This window comes from Eulemur rufifrons, chromosome 16, assembly GCF_041146395.1.
Source record: "Eulemur rufifrons isolate Redbay chromosome 16, OSU_ERuf_1, whole genome shotgun sequence".
NCBI lineage: Eukaryota > Metazoa > Chordata > Mammalia > Primates > Lemuridae > Eulemur > Eulemur rufifrons.
Window position 1 is genome coordinate 397,865 of NC_090998.1, and position 22,791 is coordinate 420,655.

General features: G+C 42.6%; 1 protein-coding gene across 1 annotated transcript in view; it reads right to left on the reverse strand.

The window, feature by feature from the left end:
* KDM5A (lysine demethylase 5A) overlaps window positions 1-19,777 on the reverse strand; it is a 93,764-nt gene extending 73,987 nt beyond the window's left edge. Inside the window, exons 1-3 of the mRNA XM_069489853.1 lie at window positions 19,406-19,777; window positions 14,965-15,042; window positions 13,029-13,151 (exon numbers count right to left, since the gene is read on the reverse strand). Of these exons, the coding sequence (XP_069345954.1) occupies window positions 13,029-13,151; window positions 14,965-15,042; window positions 19,406-19,570 (366 nt within the window). The 5' untranslated portion in view covers window positions 19,571-19,777. The remainder of the gene's footprint in view (window positions 1-13,028; window positions 13,152-14,964; window positions 15,043-19,405) is intronic.
* Window positions 19,778-22,791: the final 3,014 nt, after the last annotated feature.

The window sequence follows — 22,791 nt, forward strand, 5'->3', positions numbered from 1 at the left end:
AGACTTCCTGTGGTCAGCACAGCAAGGCAACCATCCCTCTCCGACCCCAGTGGAAGAGTGGCGATTTACCCTAAGGAGAGTCTGAATAGAAGAGATTATGAACTAAGAAAGAAACAGTAAGTAAATTAGAGGGTCAGCCTAAGATGTCTAACATCCAACTAATAAAGAATACAAAAAAAGAAAACAAAATTCAGACGAAATTATCAAAGAATACAGGAGAAGTCAGAACTGAAAGACAGAGCCACAAAAATACTGCATTAAAATAAACACATACCAACGCGTATCACTGTGAAATTTAAAAGCACTGGAAATAAAGATTAGATCCTAAGTCTTCAAAAAGAAAAAAGTCACAAAGGAACAAGAATTAATATAACATCATTCTTCTTACCAGCAAGACAATGGAATAAAGCTTTCAAAACACTGAGGTAAAATGATTTACAATTTAGACTTCTAAACCTCACCAAACTACCAATAAAGTGTAATGACAGAATATTTTTAAATAATTATGGTTCCCAAAAATTTACATCCCAATTACCATCTGGAGAAAGGCAAAGGGAATTCCCAAAATGACAGTGGTATTAATAAAAAGAAGTCCCAGACTGACAGCTGACCTTAAAAAACAACCAGTCAGCAATACAGCAGGAAAAAAGACTCCAGGAGGAACAGCTCCAAGAAGAAAATAAAACTGATAGATTACCTGATGGGTAGAAGTATACTGAGAGATTTGTACTTCTGCTGGAAAGTTTGAAAATAAGTTTTCGATGGTTACAAAGAAAACTTACAAAATGAAAAAAAGGAGAGAGTATAAACTAGAAAGAAAATAAAAATTGGTACAAGGAAACACAATCATAGCACATTACAAGGCTCAGGTACAAATAATAGTCACAGTAATAATTTTTGATTAATAAAAGATAAGGCCGTGATAAGGAAAATTTTCATCTATTCTTTAATATAGTAGCCACCTGAGACCTCCACCCCTCACGGAAGACCTACATTAATATATTATTAATTTAACACCTGGCACATTACTATATTACTAACCTAACATTTAGTACATCAGTATAATATTAAACTTAATTACCTGGTATAAGACATTAATTTCATTTATTATCTAGCGGGCATTAGTCACTTGAGACTCCTCCCCTTGGATCACTCCAATTTAATAAAAATAGAAAAAATTGGGTAGACGGTGCTCAGAATTTGGTGGCGAGACCTCTCTGAGCCCGCCGGCAAATAAACCTTAATTGTCCAACTGTCCGTGTGCCGTTCGATTTGTCCTCGGGACCACTCGCTGTAACACTTGGTGTAACATTTTGGTTCCCTGAGCGGGAAAACTGACCGCGCTGGCCCCTTGAAGCCACTGGTTCAGGGATGGGCGCAGCGACTGGCGGGACCTCAGCGACAGAAGCGATCGGGCGCCAACCGTCTTTTTGCAGAATATCTTCACTCCTCTGGAGCTCCCGCTGGCCGAAGGGTCCCGAACTTGCCCAGACACGCCAGAGAGAAGGACAAGTTAAATCAGGTCCGGAGGCATCGGACCAGGTAAAGTCCTGGGACCCGTCCGAGTCAGGCCCCTCAGACGACGGAAGAGGAGCTTGATCACCTCCTGAGTGCAGGGAATTCCCAGGGTGGGAATGTGTGACCTCTGCCTGTCTGAGTGAGTGAGTGAAGAGTGACTGTGGTTCCATGGCTACGACTACAGAACCTGAGTGGGTCCTCACATGCGGTTCTGTGGCGGCGTCGCAGGGCATAACGGTGACTCACTCCCCTAAAAGGAGCGACCAGGCCCAGGGTTTATACAGGCACACCTTAGCCAAGACACACCTAAGTTCCCTCGAGGGATGCAGCCAGGCGGACACCTAAGAGAAACCCCCGTTTGTGAAAAGTAACTGTGGTTCCACGGACATGGCTACGGAATCTGAGTGGGTCCTCACCTGAGACTCTGTGGTGGCATCACACGACATAACGGTGATTGACTCCCCTAAAAGGAGTGACCAGGCCCGGGGTTTATATGGACACACCTTAGCCAAGACGCACCTAAGTTCCCGCGACGGATGCAGCCAGGTGGACACCTGAGAGAAACCCCCCCCACCTTTTGTCTGGTAAATTGCGGCAATACAAGGGTCTAGAATGGGTAGTGTAGAATCTAAGCCTACAGTCCTTAAATGCATGTTAAAAAACTTTAAGAAGGGTTTCACGGGAGATTACAGCATCACACTGAGTCCCAGCAGACTTGGGGCCCTCTGTGATCACGAATGGCCTGCAAGAGGAACCTTAGACCTCCCCACCGTGTGAGCAGTTTGGAAAGCTGTGACCGGGACTCCCGGCCACCCCACCAATTCCCTTACATAGATTCATGGCTGGAGATTGCTCAGGCCATGCCCCCTTGGGTCCGGTTCTGTGCTAATAAGGGACAGAGCAGGATTTTTGTGGTCCAAAGGACCAGAGACTCCAAACTGTACAAACTCATCCATCAGGAAGCGCCTGAAGAGGAGCCACCACTGCTGCCCTACAACCCTACCGTGACACCTCCTGAAGTGCCCCCAAATCCACCAGACACCCCGCCACCGTCAGTCTCCCCGCCACCAGTTCCAGACCAACCAGGTGCCGACACTCCCATCACCCGCTGGTTACAGTCAGGTCAGGCCCCAACTTCAGCCCTCCAGATGCCCCTGCGTGAGGTGCGAGGTCCAATGTAGGTTACAGACGATGGGTCTATTCAGCCAGGGCAGCCAGTCCTGTACTACCAGCCCTTCTCCACCACTGACCTTCTGAACTGGAAGCACCACACCCCGCCTTACTCCGAAAAACCTAAGGCCCTCATTGACCTCCTAGAATCCATCTTTGAGATCCACGGTCCCACTTGGGAAGACTGCCGCCAGCTCCTTTTGACTCTTTTTAACACGGAAGAACAACGCCGGATTATAGCTGGGACCTGGAGGTGGCTCCAGGACCAGGCTCCAGCAGGGACCTTGGACGTGGAGCAGTGGGCACTGAGAGCAGCACCTGAGACCAACCCGGATTGGGATTTCAACTCCCCGAGTGGACAAGAGACACTCGGAAGGTATCGGGAAGCTCTCCTCCACGGGGTCGGGAGGGAGCCAGAAAACCAACCAACATGAGCAAAGTCACTCTGATCACCCAGAAGCCAGAGGTCACCGAACGAACTCTATGAGCGCCTTTGTGAGGCTTACCGAGTCTATACACCCTTCGACCCAGAGGCGGCCAAAAATCAGCGGATGGTAAATGCTACATTTGTTGGGCAGTCCTATACTGACATCCGACGGAAACTCCAGAAACTTGATGGGTTTGCAGAAATGAACATCACACAGCTAACAGAAGTGGCCCAGAAGGTCTAAGTTAATCGAGACCGGACCGCCCAGAGGGAAAAGGACCAGAAAATAAAACGGAAAGCCACTCTCCTGGCCGCTGCCCTCAAAAGACCTGACCCAGCCAAGAAATCTGGCCCACCACGGGAAGGAGGACCCAGGAGACAAGGGACCCTGAAGCCTGACCAGTGTGCCTATTGTAAGGAGTTTGGTCACTGGAAGCATGAATGCCCCAACAAAAAAAACCACCCACTGCCAAACAGGAACCTGCCCAGGGGCTTCCAGCAGGAGCCGGAGACCCAGGACCTCATTGGTCTCACTGGGGTCGACTCAGAATAGGACCGACCGGGTTCCCTGACTCTTGGCCCCGGGGAACCTAAGGTCATAATGGAAGTGGGGGGCCGACCAATTAAGTTCATGGTGGACACTGGGGCAGAACATTCGGTGGTAACAACCCCCATGGCTCCACTTACAAAGCGGGAAACCACCACTGTGGGAGCCACTAGAACTCAAATAACTCAACCCTTCTGCCAGTCCCGAACATGCCAGATGGGGGGCCACCAGATAAGACATAAATTCCTATACATACCAGACTGCCCCGTGCCCCTCCTAGGTCGAAATCTCCTGAGCAAACTGGAAGCCCAAATCACCTTCTACCCGGAAGGGACCACAAGCCTCAAACTCAGTACTCCAGAGACTCTCATAATGGCAGTCACCCTGGCTCCGGAATCGGAGTGGAAGCTATATGATGAGGCCAAAAAAAAACAAAACTTGCCTGACTTCCAGCAAGACTTTCCATTCATATGGGCGGAGGACAACCCTCCCGGTCTTACGCACCAACATGCACCCCTGGAGACTGAGATGAAACCGAGCGCCCAGGCCGGGCGCGGTGGCTCATGCCTGTAATCCTAGCACTCTGGGAGGCCGAGGCAGGTGGATCGCTCGAGGTCAGGAGTTCGAGACCAGCCTGAGCAAGAGCGAGACCCCGTCTCTACTAAAAATAGAAAGACATTATATGGACAACTAAAAATCTATATAGAAAAAATTAGCTGGGCATAGTGGCTCATGCCTGTAGTCCCAGCTACTCGGGAGGCTGAGGCAGTAGGATCGCTTAAGCCGAGGAGTCTGAGGTTGCTGTGAGCTAAGCTGACACCACGGCACTCACTCTAGCCTGGGCAACAAAGTGAGACTCTGTCTCAACAAAAAAAAAAAAAAAAGAAAGAAACCGAGCGCCCAACCGACCAGGAGACGACAGTATCCCATCCCCAAGGAGGCTCGAGAGGGAATTCAGGAACACATTGATAGACTTAAGTGGGAGGGGATTTTGGTGGAGTGCCAATCCCCATGGAACACTCCCCTCCTGCCAGTCAAAAAGCCCAACGGAGGTGGATACCGGCCCGTCCAAGACCTGCGATTAATTAATGAGATCACAGTGACTCTCCACCCAGTGGTACCGAATCCATACACCCTCCTAGGCCTCATTCCTCCTGATGCTGCCAGGTTCTCCTGCCTGGACTTAAAGGATGCTTTCTTCTACATGCAGTTTGCTCCGAAGAGTCAGCCCCTGTTTGCCTTTGAGTGGGAAAATCCTCAGACTGGAAGGAAAACCCAGCTCACCTGGACGCGACTACCACAGGACTTTAAAAATTCACCAACTCTATTCAGGGAGGCCCTAGCCACTGACCTCATCTCCTTTCTGCGAGAAAAAACCCACTACACACTTCTACAGTACGTCGATGACCTGCTTCTAGCGAGCCCAACCAGGGAAGACTGTCGACGGGGAACCCGGTGCCTGCTCCAATTGTCACTGACAAAGGATACAAAGTCTCCTGGAAAAAGACACAAATCTGCAAACAACAGGTGAAGTACTTCGGTTTCCACATCACTCAGGGGCCCCGGACACTAAGACATAAACATAAGCACACCATCTATACAATTCCCAGGCCGACCAGATGGAGACAATTCAGAAAATTCCTTGGCGCGGCAAAATTCTGCCACATCTGGATCCCGGGTTTCTCCTTAAAGACCAACCCTCTGTACAAGGCCCTACGCGGGCCTGAAAACAAAAAATTAAAATGGGCCAAAAATCAGGAAAGGACTTTCCAGAAAATAAAAGACTTACTAAAAAGAGCCCCCACACTAGGACTACCAGACCTCATCAAAGTCTTTAACCTATTTATACATGAGAAAAAACAAGTGACTCTGGGGATTTTGACTCAAACTGTGGGCCCCTGACAGAGACCAGTGACTTACTGGTCAAAACAATTAGATCCGGTAGCGGAAGAATGGCCACCTTGCCTCAGCGCACTAGCGGCCACCATCCTGCCAGTCAAGGAAGCAGACAAACTCACACTGGGACAAAACCTCCATGTGCAAGTTCGTCATACAGTGATATCTCTAATAAACAGCTCAGGACACCAGTGGCTCTCAAACAACCAGTTAACACAATATCAAGGACTACCATGCAAAAATCCGCGGGTCACCCTGGAGACTGTGCGGACCCTAAATCCTACCACCCTCCCACCCAGTGAGCCAGGGGCCCCGGACCATGACTACACCGAGGCGGTAGAGGAGGTCTATGCCAGCCGATCAGATCTGAAAGACAGTCCTCTACCGACACCAGACTTAAAACTCTACACAAATGACAATAATTTTACCCAAAATAAAAAACGACTGGCAGGCTTCGCTGTCACCACAGTAGATGAGATCATCATGTCAGCCCCTTTGCCCCAAGGGTGGTCGACACAAAGGGCAGAACTATAGGCCCTCATCCAAACCCTCAGACATGCCCGGGATAAAAAGACAAACATATACACAGACTCTAAATATGCCTTTGCCACAATTACATATCCATGGGACAATATACAGGGAGAGGGGACTACTGACTGCAGGTGAAAAAAAAAAAAAAATAGAAATAAAATTCTCCAACTACTAGAGACAGTTTGGGAGCCAAAAAAAATTGCGGTCATCCACTGTCGAGGACACCAAAAGGACACAAATCCAACTGCCACCGGCAATCGCCTGGCAGACCAAGCAGCCAAAAAGGCAGCCACCCAAAAATGTTCAGAAGACAATACTGCGACCCAATACCAAATCTTATTGACACCCGAGTGGCCTAAAAAACCAAAATATACTCCAAAAAAAAAAAAAAAACCAGTAGACAGAGCAGGAGCAGGCCAAAAAGGACACAGACGAGTGGTGACACCTACGAAACCATAACATCTTTATCCCCAGTAAATTAACATACTCTATTGTCTCCCAATATCACAACCTGACTCACTTGAGAAAAACAGCCCTCACGCAACTACTTGCCCAATATTACTACATCGCCAAACTTCCATCCATTGCGACAACAGTCAGCGCCTGCTGCCAGACCTACACTAAAAACAATACAGCGGTCAGGCTGAGACCTGCCCCAGAAATTCAATACACTGGAACCTCTTCGTTCGAAGATGTAAAAATTAATTTCACAAAAATAAAATCATGTCAGGGCTATAAATACCTATTAGTAGTGATACGCACCTTCTCAGGCTGGGTCGAGGCAGTCCCTACCCGGACCAAAAAAACTAAAAAAGTGACAAAGTTTCTGTTAAAAAAAATCATCCCCCGATATGGTCTACCACTCTCATTTGACAGTGACAACAGATCAAACTTCAATACAAAAGTCATACAAACCCTCACCAAGACACTAGAAATCAAATAAAAACTACATACAGCCTACAGGCCACAGAGCTCAGCGAAAGTAAAACACATAAACCAGACCCTCAAGACCACTCCAACAAGCTATGTCAAAAAACACAATTACCCTGGGTAGACATACTAAGCCTAGCCCTATTCAAAGTCAGGTGCACACCGGGGCCCACAGGATATTCACCCTTTAAAATCCTATTCGGTAGACCTCCCCCACTCATCAAGCGATTAAGGGGAGACATCAGACAACTAGAAAAATTAAATATAAACACACACCTCCAAGCCTTAGCCAAAACTATGTGCCATATCCACCACACCATCCTAAAAAAAAACCCTATCACTCTGGGTCTCCCTGTCCACCCCCACCAACCTGGAAATCTAATCTAAATAAAAGACTAAAAAAAAATACCCCTAGAGCCCACCTAAAAAGGTCCCCATACTGTAATACTAATTACCCCCACTACTGTTAAAGTTACAAAATCACTCCGTGGATCCACCATTCCCAGGTAAAAAAGACTAAACCAGACAACAAAACTAATCTCCGGACTACACATCAAGACCAGCGGAACCCGCTAAAGATCCAACTTAACCCTCTGCCAACGAGGACAGCCACACCCAGGACTAAACAAAAATAAATAAAACCACTGGCCCTGACCTTCACTGGGGTTATAATAACTTTACTGAAAATTAGACTCTTCTCAATAACTCCAAAAAATTAGACTATACTACAGAGGACATCTCTAACTGTAATATATTGACTCATTATAAAATGTCTACTCATACTTCAGTCCCTACAGTCCTCCTGGTTGGGGCACTCGCCCTAACAACTATGACAAAAAAACTCTGCCCTAAGACTTGTTATACTAAGACTTAAATTCCCTCCGCTAACGGGATTACTCAAAACATCTAGACCACGGGAGGTTTCACAGTCAACACCTACATGCCAAAGACATATTATAGTGAGATTCAGGTGTGCCACAGTGGGAAAAAAATATATTAGACTGACACCATTACAGGTAATACTCAAACCTATATAGCCCCAAGGGACAAACCAACTTATTAGACTTACCACACCCACTGGAAAATGTCTAATAAAAAAAAAGTCCAAGAACAGACTAAAATCCAACAGATTAAAAACACAAAGACTCAACTAATTAAAATAGCCTGAACAACAAAGTCAACTTATGAGAGGCCAGATCTTACAGGCATACGAAAGATCACTGAACCCCTGGAAACCTCTCCCCTAATAACTCACTTCCTCAATATGACCCTCCAGGCCCTACCCAACCATACTTCATGTTGGGTCTATTTACCCCTCCAAACACGAGTCTACGGTGGGGTCCCTGTGCCTCCGGACTAAAACTCCAATAAATCCGGGCCCAAATAAAACATCCCTGATGGGCCCAATAACATACAATGTCGTTTAGCCAGAACTTCCCAATACATATCACTTACATTACTAACACGGGAGAAAATAAAATATTAGAATTCATACCGGGTGAACTCTGCACAAATAAACAAACCTTACCTAGTAATGCCACCACCACCTGAGCCCGGGATGGCATATTCTTTCTTTGTGGAGACATTGCCTACCTCTGCCTCCCAGGAAACTGGATGGGGACCTGCACCCAGGTCTTCCTCACCCCAGATGTTTCTATCTTTAAAACCCAGCAACTGGAAGCTCTACTAAGCCCCCACCCAAACACCCAAAAAAGGCAGGCCCATCAGTCTTCACAGCGGGAAAAATTACTGCTAAAATAGGAGCAGGAGTAGGAGGCCTAAAAACATCCCTGAACATCTATCACAAGTTATTCCAAAAACTAAATAAAGACCTAAAACAAATAACAGATTCCCTACTGTCCCTCCAGAGTCAACTAAATTCACTAACAACAATGACCTTACAAAACAGACGGGCCTTAGACCTACTCACTACTAAAAAAGGAGGGACCTATATATTCCTAGAAAAAAAGTGTTACTACTATATAAACCAGACAAAAATAATAACCACAAAAGTCAGAGAACTAAAAAAAAAAAATCCAAAAAAAAAAAAAAAAATTAAAACAAACCTAAAATTTCAACTTGAGACAACAGAGTTCGTGACTACTACCATGACTACTGGGCCACTAATAACTATTTTTCTCCTTCTCACTATAGGCCCCTACATACTCAACACAGTTATTGAATTTATAAAAACAACTGTAACCCAAAAAACAACAACTCACGTAATAGCCTTACGAGGCTATCACCCACTAGAAAATGATACCCTTTAATAGACATATAAGGATATCAAAGGGGGGAATGATAAGGAAAACCTCCATCTATTACTTAACACAGCAGCCACCTGAGACCCCCACCCCTCACGAAAGACCCACATTAACATATTACTAACCTAACACCTGGCACATTAGCATATCACTAACCTAACATCTAGCACATCAGCATAACACTAAACCTAAATACCTGGTACAAGACACTAACCTAACCTATTACCTAGCGGGCATTAGTCACCTAAGACCCCTCCCCTTGGATCACCTCAACTTAATAAAAATAGAAAAAATTAGGTAGACGGGGCTCAGAATTTGGTGGCGAGACCCCTCTGAGCCCACCGGCAAATAAACCTTAATTCTCCGACTCTCCGTGTGCCGCTTGATTTGTCCTCGGGACCACTCACTATAACACTTACTATAACAGCTGGACATGGTGGCACATGCTTGCAATCCCAGCTACTCAGAAGGCTGAGGCAGGAGGATCGCTTGAGCCCAGGAGTTTGAATCCAGCCTGGGCAACATAGCAAAGACCCTGTCTTTTTTTTCCCCCTAAGATAGGGTCTCACTCTATCACCCAAGCTAGAGTGCAGTGGCTCACAGCTCACTGCAATCTCCAATTCCTGGGCTCAAGGGATTCTCAGCCTCCCACGTAGCTGGGACTACAGGCACAAGCCACCACACCTGGCTAAGTTTTTCTATTTTTGGTCGAGACGGGGTCTCACACTTGCTCAGGCTGGCCTCAAACTCTTGACCTCAAGCCATCCTCGCACCTTAGCCTCCCAAAGTGCTAGGATTACAAGTATGACCCATCATGCCTGGCTAAGACCCTGTTTCTTAAAAAAAATTTTTTGAACTAAAAAATAAATAGCATAATGACCATATTATTGGAAATAAGAAGATCAAAATCAGAAACAGCTAAAAGAACTGAGAGTGATTAGCTCTGAGAAGTAGGGATGAGGATAGACAAAAAGAATACTGGTTTTCATTTTAAGCCTTATTTTTATAAGTATATTATTTTGACAAAAATAAATTTTTTTTAAAAAAAGAAGGGCGAGACTGAATGCTTCTTGTTGAACTGGTTATAAACAGTAATTGATTATGTAAAATGCCACTGAACTGCAGACATCCCAAGTATCCTTTTTTTTTTTTTTTTTTTTTGAGTCAAGTTCTTGCTCGGTGGCCTGGGCTGAAGTACAGTGGTGTCATCACAGTTCACTGCAACATCAAACTCCTGAGCTCAAGCAATCCTCCTGCCTCAGCTTCCCAAGTAGTTGGGACTACAGGTACACACCACCATGCCTCGATCTTTTTTTTTTTTGTACAGACGGGGTCTTGCTCTACTGCTCAGGCTGGTCTGGAACTGCTGGCCTCAAGCAATCTTCCTGCCTCAGCTCCCAAAGTGCTAGGATTACAGGTGTTGGCCACCATGCCTTGCCTATTTTTGATAATAAAGAGTGTTATATATCCAAGGACTATGAAGTTGCAGTGAGCTATGATGATGCCACTGTACTCTAGCCCAGGCGAAAGAGCAAGACTCTGATTCAAAAAAAAAAAAAAAAAGTGTTATCCCAGCACTGTCTCAAAAACAAAACACCAAGCCAGATGTGGTGGCTCACACTTTTAATCCTAGCACTTTAGGAGGCTACTTAAGGCCAGGAGGTCCAGACCAGCCTGAGCAACATAGCAAGATTCTGTCTCTACGAAAAATAAAAAAAAATCAGCCAGGTGTGGTGGTGCGGGCCTATAGTCCCATGTACTCAGGAGGCTGAGCCAGGAGGATTGCTTGAGCCCAGAAGTTGGAAGTTACAGTAAGCTATGATCACACCACTGCACTCTAGCTTGGGCAACAAAGCAAGATCCTGTCTTGCTCAAAAAAATTAATTAATAATTAGGAAGAAAGACAAAGTGATTTAATCAAATCAGGAAACCATTGCACTGACAACTTAATGACTCAAAAGACTGAAAATCTACTTCCCATTAAAAAGCAATGGGAAACAGTGTTTCAAAATCATGTCTATAATAAAACAAACTCAACAGATGCCAATAAGCTGTCAGCCAAAAATCGTATTTTTTTAAAAAAAGGAAAGGGCATACCTAACCACCTTAAAACATGAGAATGCTCAGCATTTTCTGCAGTGTTCAGCCTGAGTCTCTCACTAAAAAGTAAAATGTCATGCTAATGAAACAGTTACCCAATGATAGAGGTCAAAATAAATTACCTTTGGGGAGAGGTACCAACTGTGAGGGAGATAAAGGAGTCCACGAGGGTGCTAAAAAAAACATTGTTATATATCTTGATTTGAGGTGGTGGTTACACAGGTATATAAATGTATGAAGATTTAACTTTACACTTAAAATGTATACATTGTACTGTAAGTGACACCTCAATGTAAAGGAAGAAAAAGTTAATGTGATGAGAAGCAGCAATCTCACAATGACATTTAGGGAACAAAGGTATTATAAAATACAAACAAAATAACTACAAATCAAAGTCTGTCTGCCTTTTAACTTTAAATCTCAGTTTTATAAGCATTCTCTCATGTTAGGGGAAGAGATGTCCATGGGCACTTGCAAAAACACACAAAAGACTCCAATAAACCCTCAGACAGACAGACAACCTTTAGTCACAACATATTTTCAGTAAGTTCTCTAACTAAACAAGGTATACTTTATTAGTAGTATGACACTTTTAACAAAAAGAAATTGGGTTTCCCAAGATGGAGATGAACAGTCTAGATAACAAATATTATAAGAATTGTGAACAAGTAAGTATTCAGGTTAGGTGACCTAAAAGCCCCTTTCTAATTCTGAAATTCTAACTTTAGAAAATCAGAAATGCAATTTAACGTATCATCAGATTAAACCTAAAATTTACCTTTTAAATGGAAAAATCACTGATATGGAAAGTTTCAATTAAATAGATTAACTACTTATATTAAATACTTATTTGAGCAAATCCGATAGAGTATTCATAAAAATAAAAGAGATACCCCCATAATATTCTGAAATAATTAAAAAAATACATAAATGAGAAAAAATGTGAAATAAGCTTTAGCTGAAGATTACAATACTGTTATTAATAAAATAAATTTTAATCCTAATGATTCCCTACAAAGACACAAACCCACCCCTAAAATTTAGCATAATTTTTCTTTGGTATTATGGGTTTTCATACAACTGTACTAGATAATTCTTGGCACAGTTGCTTAATTATTGACATTATTACCTGAGTAAAAAAAAGCCTCCAGCTGTGTTTTAGCATAAGACCATAGTTCCCAGAATTTTTAGTAAGAGAATTCTGACCTGACACTAATTTTAAAATATATCACAAAAGGCTGAGTGCCGTGGCTCACACCTGTAATCCTAGTACTCCGAGAGGCAAAGGCGAGAGGACTGCTTGAGGCTAGGAGTTTGAGACCAGCCTGAGCAAGAGTGGGACCCCTGTTTCTACTAAAAATAGAGAAAATTAGCCGGGTGCTGTTGTGTGCACCTGTAGTCCCAACTACTTGGGAGGCTGAGGCTGGAGGATCGCTTGAGCCCAGGAGTTGAAGGTTGCAGTGAGCTGTGATGACACCACTGCACTCTAGCCAGGGCAACAGAGCAAGAGTATGTCTCAAAAAAAAAAAAACAAAAACAAAAACTTCCATCACAAGCAATGTTTCCCACCAAGTTTATCTGAAATTCTTAATATCATAAATTCACAAGCCTCTGCTCCAGCTTCTAAACCAAATACAAGCCTCACCTTGCTCAAAGCATACAGATCCAGGATTTTTCTCTCCACCACAGGGATCTTCAAAGTAGATCCTTGAAGTTCCCAAAATTTTGCTAGTTGATCCAAGAAATCCAGTCTAACTCTGGTCATTGCCTAAGATTATTAAAATACAGAAATCAGAAATAGGAACTAAGTTATAGTCGCAATGAATGAGTCTTACATAATAAAGGTACTCATTTCTCTATAAAAATTCAGACTTTTAATTATTGCTTAGTCCACTCCATAAAATTATCTAATAATAAAGAGGCAAAATACTTCTAATAAACATTATTCATTGATGCCAAAAAGTTACTCCAATTTATGTAAAAAGTTCTCATATTAGCAACCAAGAAGCCAGGCACAGTGGCTCCCACCTATAATCCTAGCTACTCAGGTGGTGAGGTGGGAGGATCACTTGAGGCCAGGAGTTTCAGACTAGCCTGGGAAATACAGCAAGACTCAGTCTCTAAACAAAATGAAAAAAATTAGCAGGGTGCAGCAGCATGTGCCTGTGGCCCCAGCTATTCAGGAGGCTAACACAGGAAGATAGCTTGAGCCCAGGAGTTTGAGGTTGTAGTGAACTATGATCACCCAGAGCACTCCAGCCTGGGTGACAGAATGAGACCTCGTCTCTTAAAAAAAAAAAAAAAAAAATTTTAAAAAACAAATTAGCAACCAAAACAATTTTTTAAAAAAACTGATTTAACTTTATACTAACCAGAAATTTCAGTGATTCATATTATTCTTGGTCTCTAAACATTCTAACTGTCATTTAGGTAATATGTACACTTTAGATGCATCAACTCTCTACCTCAATATTAACATGCTTCATCAAGTATCTAATTACAAGAAACTGAAGGAAAAAAATATGTGCCAAAATCTCAGAAAATAAATGTTTTAGGAGCATCAGAGAGAAAAAAATCAGCATGACATAATAAACCTCAGCTGTCAAAGATTTTCCTTTTGTACTCTAAAATAGATTTCATACCACACTGAAGAACCTTCTGAAAATCTGGCAGACAGAAAAAGAAATATTTAAACAGACTTCACCTTACAAAATTTAAGAGAAATTACTAATATGTAAAGGGGGATCTTAATAAATCAGATTAACAATCCTAGAAAAGGTCTGTTAAAACCAAGAGAAAAACATTTGAAAACTGGGGGTTTTTTTTTTTTTTTGAGACAGAATCTCACTCTGTTGCCCAGGTTAGAGTGAGTGCCGTGGCGTCAGCCTAGCTCACAGCAACCTCAAACTCCTGAGCTCAAGGGATCCTCCTGCCTCAGCCTCCCGAGTAGCTGGGACTACAGGCATGCACCACCATGCCCGGCTAATTTTTTCTATATATATATTTTTTTTAGCTGTCCATATAATTTCTTTCTATTTTTAGTAGAGATGGGGTCTCGCTCTTGCTCAGGCTGGTCTCGAACTCCTGAGCTCAAACGATCCGCCCACCTCGGCCTCCCAGAGTGCTAGGATTACAGGCGTGAGCCACCGCGCCCGGCCAAAACTGGATTTTTTAATGGAATTTTTTCCCTTCCTATCATATTCAGCCAGAAATAGAATTTTAAAACCTATTTTCCAAGAACGAGGGAAGACAGAAATCTACTGAGATTAACAAAAAAATTTTAGTAGAATAACACTGAAGAAAATGGGATTTAAGAATTCTAGGTCTCTAAAACTAAGCACTGGACATTTCTACTATGAAAACGTGGCTAGAGATAGTTTCCCATAATTTCAGTTTAGTGGGAAAACCACAATAACTACTTTAAACAATTCTTCAAAAATGAGACACTTATCCAAACATCAAGTAACTATTCCATTCAGTACCAATTAATGCAAATGCAAGGCCCTGGTACGGGAGCTTCTCAAAGTTCTCTGCCTAACATAAAAAACAACTCAGGAGGCAGAAACGGTCATAACACTCACCTCAAGTTCATTCAGGCGCTGGACTCTAGGAGTGAAACGAAAACTTTTCACTTCACACGCAAATGGAGGCTGCCAATCCTAAATAGAAGGTGTTTTTTTTTTTTAAAAAAAAAAAAAAGAAAAGAAAACACGGGTAATTTGACAAATATTATGATGACAACATAATGTCCTCTTTATTATACAGACAGAGTAATATATTTTAGATAAAATAATTTTAATACAGGTTGAGTATCCCTTATCCAAAATGCTTGGGACCAAAAGTGTTTCAGATTTTTTCAGATTTTTGAACATCTGCATATACAGGACAGGCGTAATGGCTCACACTTTTAGTCCCAGCACTTTGGGAAGCTTAGGCAGAAAGACTGCTTAAGGCCAGGAGTTCGAAATCAGCCTGGGCAACATAGAGAGCCTCTGTCTCTACAAAAATTTTTTTAAAAAATTAGCCAGGTGTAGTAGCACGCATCTGTAGTCCCAACTACTCGGGCAGCTGAGGCAGGAGGATTGCCTCAGCCCAGAAATTCGAGGCTGCATTGAGCAACCATGCCACTGCACTCCAGCCTGGATGACGGGGCAAGATCCTGTCTCAAAACAAAAAAAACCCAAAAAACAAAAATAATATTTGCATATACATAATGAGGTATCTTGGGTATGGGACCAAAGTTTTTTTGTTTTTTTTTTTTAAAGCTAGTCAAATTTAGCAGTCGGGGGTTGTATAACAACTTTAGTGACACTAATGTTATTAAATTCTGATAATCCACCTACTATCGGACCAGCCGAGACCAAAGTTTAAACACAAAATTCATTTGCTTCATATACACCTTATAAACATAGCCTAAAAGTAGTTTTATGCAATATTTTAATAGCTTTGTGCATGAAACAGAGTTTGTGTACACTGAACCATCAGAGGGCAAATGTGTCACTAACTCACCCACCCATGTGGACGATCTGCGGTTGTTTGGCATCACCATCATTCCTGACTCTGAATTTATATGCTACTGATAAGCAATTAATCATTTTCTTACACTTACACACACATCAGTACTTAACAGTTAAAAATATAACATACCATTAACACAACGAAAAAATATGTTCAGGGTAATTTGGTTTCAGATTTTGTAGCATTTCAGATTCTGGATTTTAGGAGTAGGGATAATCAACCTGTATTACAGAAGCAATCCTCCTCAAACCAGTGCCACTATTTACAACCCACAATTATACTTCCCCAAGTAACTCAAGAGGAATGAAATGAGCTCATGCATCACAAAACAGTGTCTAGGCCGGGCATGGTGGTTCAACGCCTTTAATCCTAGCACTTTGGAAGGTTGAGGTGGGTCACTTGAGCCCAGGAGTTCGAGACCAACCTGAGCAATAGGGAGACCCTATCTCTACCAAAAAAAAAAATAAAAAAATTAGTCGGGAGTGGTGGTGCATGCCTGTGGTCCCAGCTGAGGCAGGGGGTGAGGCAGGAGGATCATTTGAGCCCAGGAGTTTAATGAGGTTTCAGTGAGCTGTGTTGATGCTACTGCACTCTAGCCCCCCAACAGAGCAAGACTCTGTCTCAAAAAAAGAAAGACACAGGCCGGGAGTGGTGGCTCACGCCTGTAATCCTAGCACTCTGGGAGGCCGAGGCGGGCGGACTGTTTGAGCTCAGGAGTTCAAGACCAGCCTGAGTAAGAGCGAGACCCCGCCTCTACTAAAAATAGAAATTATATGGACAGCTAAAAATATGTATAGAAAAATTAGCTGGGCATGGTGGCACACGCCTGTAGTCCCAGCTAGTCTGGAGGCTGAGGCAGGAGGATTGCTTGAGCCCAGGAGTTTGAGGTTGCTGTGCGCTAGGCTGAAACCATGGCACTCTAGTCCAGGCAACAGAGTGACACTGTCTCAAAAAAAAAAAAAAAAAGAAAAGAAAAGAAAAACACACACAAAACAACAAAAACAAAGAAAACTGTATCTAGTAAACATACAAGTCTACCAAATTAAAAAGAAATTTTTCTGTTAAATAGAAAGAAAAAGTTCTAGTGTTCAATAGTGCAATAGGGCAACCATAGTTAATAATAATTTATTATATTTCAGAATAGTTAGAAGTTTTCAAATGTTCCCAATATAAAGCAATGATAAATGTTTCAGGTGAATCATGTCCCAATTACCCTAATTTGATCATTATATGTTATATGCTTGTATCAAAATATAACATGTACTCCATGAATATGTACAATTATTAGGTATCAATAAAAAAATTTTTTTAATGTTAAAAAAAAACACATTTTGTTAAAGGCCAGCTTCTGGACAACTAAATATTTAAAAAAAAAAAAAAAAAAAGCAAACCCAAAGAACAAGGACAATTTCCAGATTGTGATATAACTAAAATGAGGCAGCATACTTCACATACTTCAAGTGGTATTGAAAAGAACATAGTTTGATTTGGCCTAAATAAAAGTAAACCCACTTGAAGACTAGAGAAAGTAAAAAAAAAAAAAAAAAAGGTATCTTACCTTGGAAACTAAAAAAATCTGCCAACATTAAAATTAAATTCTGTTTGCAAACAAGATTTATTTTCAATAATGTGATATAAGAAGCAATAGCATACTATTGCAGCATTTTTAATTGAAAAAATAACTTTTTAAAAAACAAAAAATAACCCTGAATAGAATTTCTAATGAATAAATGCAATATAGTAGATGAAAATATGGTTTGGGAAAAATTTCAATGCTTAAAGTTTTGTCAACATTAGTAATTTTGATAGAAAAAGAGCAAAGTGGAAGCTTTTGGAGAATAGCAATTCATATCATCATAGCAATTATTTGTTAACCCTTTGCTTGCAATGACAGTCTATAATTAAAGTCATTCAGCATAGTGGAAATAACATGTCTGTTTCAGAATCAGAAAAATCAATCTAGGTTCAAAACCTACTTTGCCACTTGACCAAGATCACACATTTGGTAAGTGTTTTAACCTATGACAGCTTAGGCCAGGCGTGCTGGCTCACACCTGTAATCCTAGCACTCTGGGAGGCTGAAGCGGAAGGATGGCTTGAGTTCAGGAGTTTGAGACCAGCCTGACAAAGAGCGGACCCCATCTCCACTAAAAATAGAAAAAATTAGCCAGGCCTGGTAGCACCAGCCCGTAGTCCCAGCTACTTGAGAGGCTGAGGCAGGAGGATTGCTTGAGCCCAGGAGTTTGAGGTTGCTGTGAGCTAGGCTGACGCTACTGCACTCTAGCCAGGGAAACAGAGCAAGACTCGTCTCAGGAAAAAAAAAAAAACACCATAACTTATCACGACTTGCCTCATCTGTAAAATGAAGACTTTATTTACCCAGGAGGGCTTCGCAGATTAAATCAAACAATTTCTAGGTGCTAAGCTAGCTCCTCCTCCCTCCAAGAATCATCTGAGAGTACTTGCTAGAGAAGCACATTCCAGAATTTCCACATCCAGAAATTGATTCTGCTCTTAACAAGGCCTAGGGTTCTGCATTTTAACAAGTATCCAGATGACCCTGGCGCAGATGGTACAGCAACAGCATTTCAGAAGCGCTGCTCTAACGGGTAAAAGAAAACACCTTTTGACCTTGAGCATATCACTCCAGCTCTCGGAGCATTAAGTCCCTCCATACAAGGGTTAGTATCTCCTTTCCTTACCTTAAAGATTGAGGGTTATAATTAACCTTTAAGCAAATCTAGTTATTTGCAACAATTGTTATTCTAAAATCTTCCACCCTTAGTTCCCTATATTAAGACATGTCAACGTCTTCTTCCGCCTCCGTTATTGATCAATTTTTCCTAAACCTCTATATTTCAAAAATGCCGCTTTTTCTCTTCCCCCAGGAAGACTTTTTCACTGCAGCAGTAATTAGTCTGGAATTCTCGCCTGGTGATACCATTCGGGGGATAACTACCCCGGAATGGAAGCTCATATTACCTTTTAAGAAACCCTACCCTTGAGATGAGGCCTGCAAATACATGATGAACTAAGCATTAGCAGGGCTTGCTTAGATAAAGAAATATGACCGAGAAGCAGTTTCTACACTGAACCATAGTGAGGAGTGTACACGAAGGTAGGGAATGTAATGTTATAATACTGTCAGATGTCATGTTATAGTCATGTTATAATGACTGTCATGTTATAATACTGTCAAACACTTTATTGGCCAACGAAAGGCCTAAGCTTTTTGTTACCCTTGCCCACAATCCATACGAAAGTATGAGTTCCAAAGTTCTAGGCGGAAAAAGCCCCCCAGGAACACATTTTCTCGCGTTCAGACGCCTACAGAAGACCACAAAAGAAACCAAGGCAAAAACATCCAGAAACTTTGGTTCTAGTTCTTGAGAAATGAGGGAGAGTACATACGAAAGAACAGAAATACGAGAAAAGTAACGCTAAACCAAATATATCGACTCCCCATTCCCCCTTCTCCCCCTCTCTCCTCACAGACTCCGGTACCTTGGGAGGCCGAATTTTGCAGATGCCGGTTTTCTCCGCCAAAGGCCGGATGCGGCCGATAAAGCTGAGCGGGTCCGTGAACTCCTCCCAGCTGGGCTCAAAGACGGGGCACTCCGGGGGTGGCACGAACTCCGCCGCGTAGCCCCCCGGCCCCACGCCCGCCATGGCAATAGCCACGGAGCCCCCGTGAAGGAACAGGTGGACAAAGGCTGGCTGAAGCCCGCCGAGCCCCTTTACGTCCCCTGCCAGGGGCCGAAGCGCATCTTCCTGCACAAGACCTGTTCGACACAGAAACCCCAAAGCCGCTTCCTCCTCTCGTTTGTTATTGTTTCTCTCAGGGCTTTTCCTCTCACAGCCAGGACTTTTCCGGAAGTTAACGTACTGTCAAATCCCTCCGCTACGGCAGCGAACAGAATCCTTCCGCCACGACGCGGCGTCTGGCTGTCCAGCCCTTCCTTCGTCTTCCCTTTCCGGGCAGCCCAGAGTCGCTCTTTCTTTCCGTGGCCGTCCAAGTTCTGCGCAGTCCAACGACTCCTCGCCGCTCACCCTTACGAGTCCCACGGTCTCTCCTTTAGGAGAGGTGGGGGCGGAGGGAAGCGGTAGGGCCAAAGTGAGACGCCTTCTTCCGGCGCGGAGGAATGTGTAATGCCCCAGAGGGCAGAGGATCTGTTTCCGGTGGGGAGGATCCAGTTTCTCTTTGTGTATAAATGAACACAGAAACTGGCCGGGCCCTAACCTCGGCCACCTGCCGGGGCGCAGGTGCTTCCTGACTTGTTTTAGCCTACCCGTCTCCTTACTAACGAGTAACCTTTCCAGCATTTCTCTCAGTCTGTCTTTTAGTCCTTTGACTGCAAGTATCTTGCGAAAAACCACAGTCAGCCACTTTATACCCTCAAAATTGGGGTAGTCAGCGGCAACTTGTACTTCCTTGTCAAACTTTTTGAAATTGCTTGCTTAATCGCCTTTCTTCTTCAGAGTGAAAGTTACACAAAGGCAATGACAGTGTCTCTTGTTTCCCCAGCTCCTAGAATAGTGCTTGGTATATAGGAGGTGTGCAATAAATATCCATCAAATGAATGAATAAATAGATTCACCCAATAAATAAATAAACTGGATTGACCAATTCATTTTGTGTGTCATTATTCATCCTACATTTATCTATACCAAATTTTATTTAAGACTGTACCAGGATGTGACTATAGCATCCGCAAAGGTTAATGCCCAGTTACTCATAACCACCAGCCTAAACCCTATATATATATATAAACACTTTCGGAAGATAGTTCTGTTTAAGTTACCCTTTATTGTATAACAAATCACCTCAAAATTTAGTGGCAGAAAATAAAAACAATTTACTATTATTATACAATTCTGTGGGTTGGTAATCTGGTATTCTCATGTCCTCACCTGGGGTCACTCATATAATTACATCATCTGAAAGATTGGCATAATGGTTAATTTTATGTGTCAATCTGGCTGGGCCCCAGTGCCCAGATAATGTGGTCAAACATTATTCTGCTATTTCTGTTAGGGTATTTTGGAATGAGACTAACATTTAAAACTGGACTTTAAGTAAAGCACATTGCCCACCATAATGTGAGAGGGCCTTACCCAATCAACTGAAGGCCTGAACAGAACGAAAAACCTTCCCTAAGCAAGAAGGAATTTTGCCAGAAGATAGCCTTCGGACTTGAACTGAAGCATCAGCTTTGGCCTGGTCTCCGGCCCACCAACCCACCCTGCAGATTTGGGATTTACCATTGTCTATAATCAAGCGAGCCAATTCCTTTAAATAAATCTCTTTCTATATGTATACACACATCCTATGGGTTCTGTTTCTCTGGAGAACCCTGACTAATATAACTGGGGCTGCAAGGTCCAAGATGGCCTCACGCTCATGTGGGGCAGTTGGTGTGGGTTGTTAGCTGGGAAGCCTTATTCTCCACATGGCTTCCCAACGCACTGTGGTAGACTCGGCTTTTTCAAAGCATGGTGGTCTTAGCATTCCAAGAGGATGAAAGTGGAAGCAAAGGCCTAAGGCCTAGACTCCAAAATGTACAAGATGACTCTGTCATATTCTATTCATCAGAGCAAGTATAAGGCCAGCCTAGATTCAAGAGGTGTAAAAAAGACGCCCATTCTTGATTAGAAGAGTAACAATATCACATTACAAAGAGGTGTGGACACAAGAAGGTGTGATTCATTGTGTACAATTATTATAATGACTTACAACAAAGTATTAGATTTTTTACTACTTAAATCTGAAAAACTGTTCAGAAAAAGGGAGAAATAATGGAATTCTAAGTAAAACAAATCACTGAAATAATTCATTTTATTAAACATTCAATTAAAATATAATGGTTTGCTTTAGAATCATTAATAGAAGAATGAGACTGTGATAGACCCCTAGTATTGTTACAGCACCTGTTACAGCGAGTGGTCCCGAGGACAAACCTAGCGGCACATGGAGAGTCGGAGAATCAACGTTTATTCGCTGGCGGGCTCAGAGGGGTCTCGCCACCAAATTCTGAGCACCGTCTACCCAATTTTTCCCATTTTTATTAAGTTGGGGTGATCCAAGGGGAGGGGTCTCAGGTGACTAATGCCCGCCAGGTAATAAGTTTAGTGTTTGCACTAGGTAACAGGATTAGTGTTACGCTGATGTGCCTGATGTTAGGTTAGTTATATGTTAATGTACTAGGTGTTATGTTAGTGTCTTGCACCAGGTAATTAGGTTTAGTGTTATGCTGATGTGATAGACGTTAAGTTAGTGGTATGCTAATGTGCCAAGTGTTAGTTTAGTCATATGCTAATGTGGGTCTTCCGTGAGGGGTGGGGGTCTCAGGTGGCTGCTGTGCTAAGTAATAGATGGGGGTTTTCCTCATCAGTATAAGCACAAATCCCTAAAAGCTTTGATTGATCCTATTTATTTCCTGTTCTTTCAAGTTATACTTACCTATTATTTAATTTTAAACTGTCTCTCTAGTAGAATATAAAATCATAGAGTAATGATTCTCAATTATTTTTATTTGCCACAATACTTCTGAGAAATCTGTAGCAGTTGCTTACACTAGCAGTAAGTATGTAAGAGAAAGGGCAGTGAATGTTTCTGGTGGGGTTGGAAGAAACTTTTCCATTTTCATCTACCTCAGATTCTGATGCTCCGCTCAGGGAGAGTAGGTGAACTTCACCCCCACCCCTCATGCTCACCGCTTTGAGAATAGAATCACTGTTGTAAAAATCAAAACCTTGTGTTGTATCAGCTTCTATGAGGGCATTCTGCACACACGATGTCAAATTGACTGTCAATAGTATTTGGGTCTCCAGATGGAACAATTGAGTGTAATGGTAGTTTAAAGGTATTGTTTGCATTATTTAAACAATCT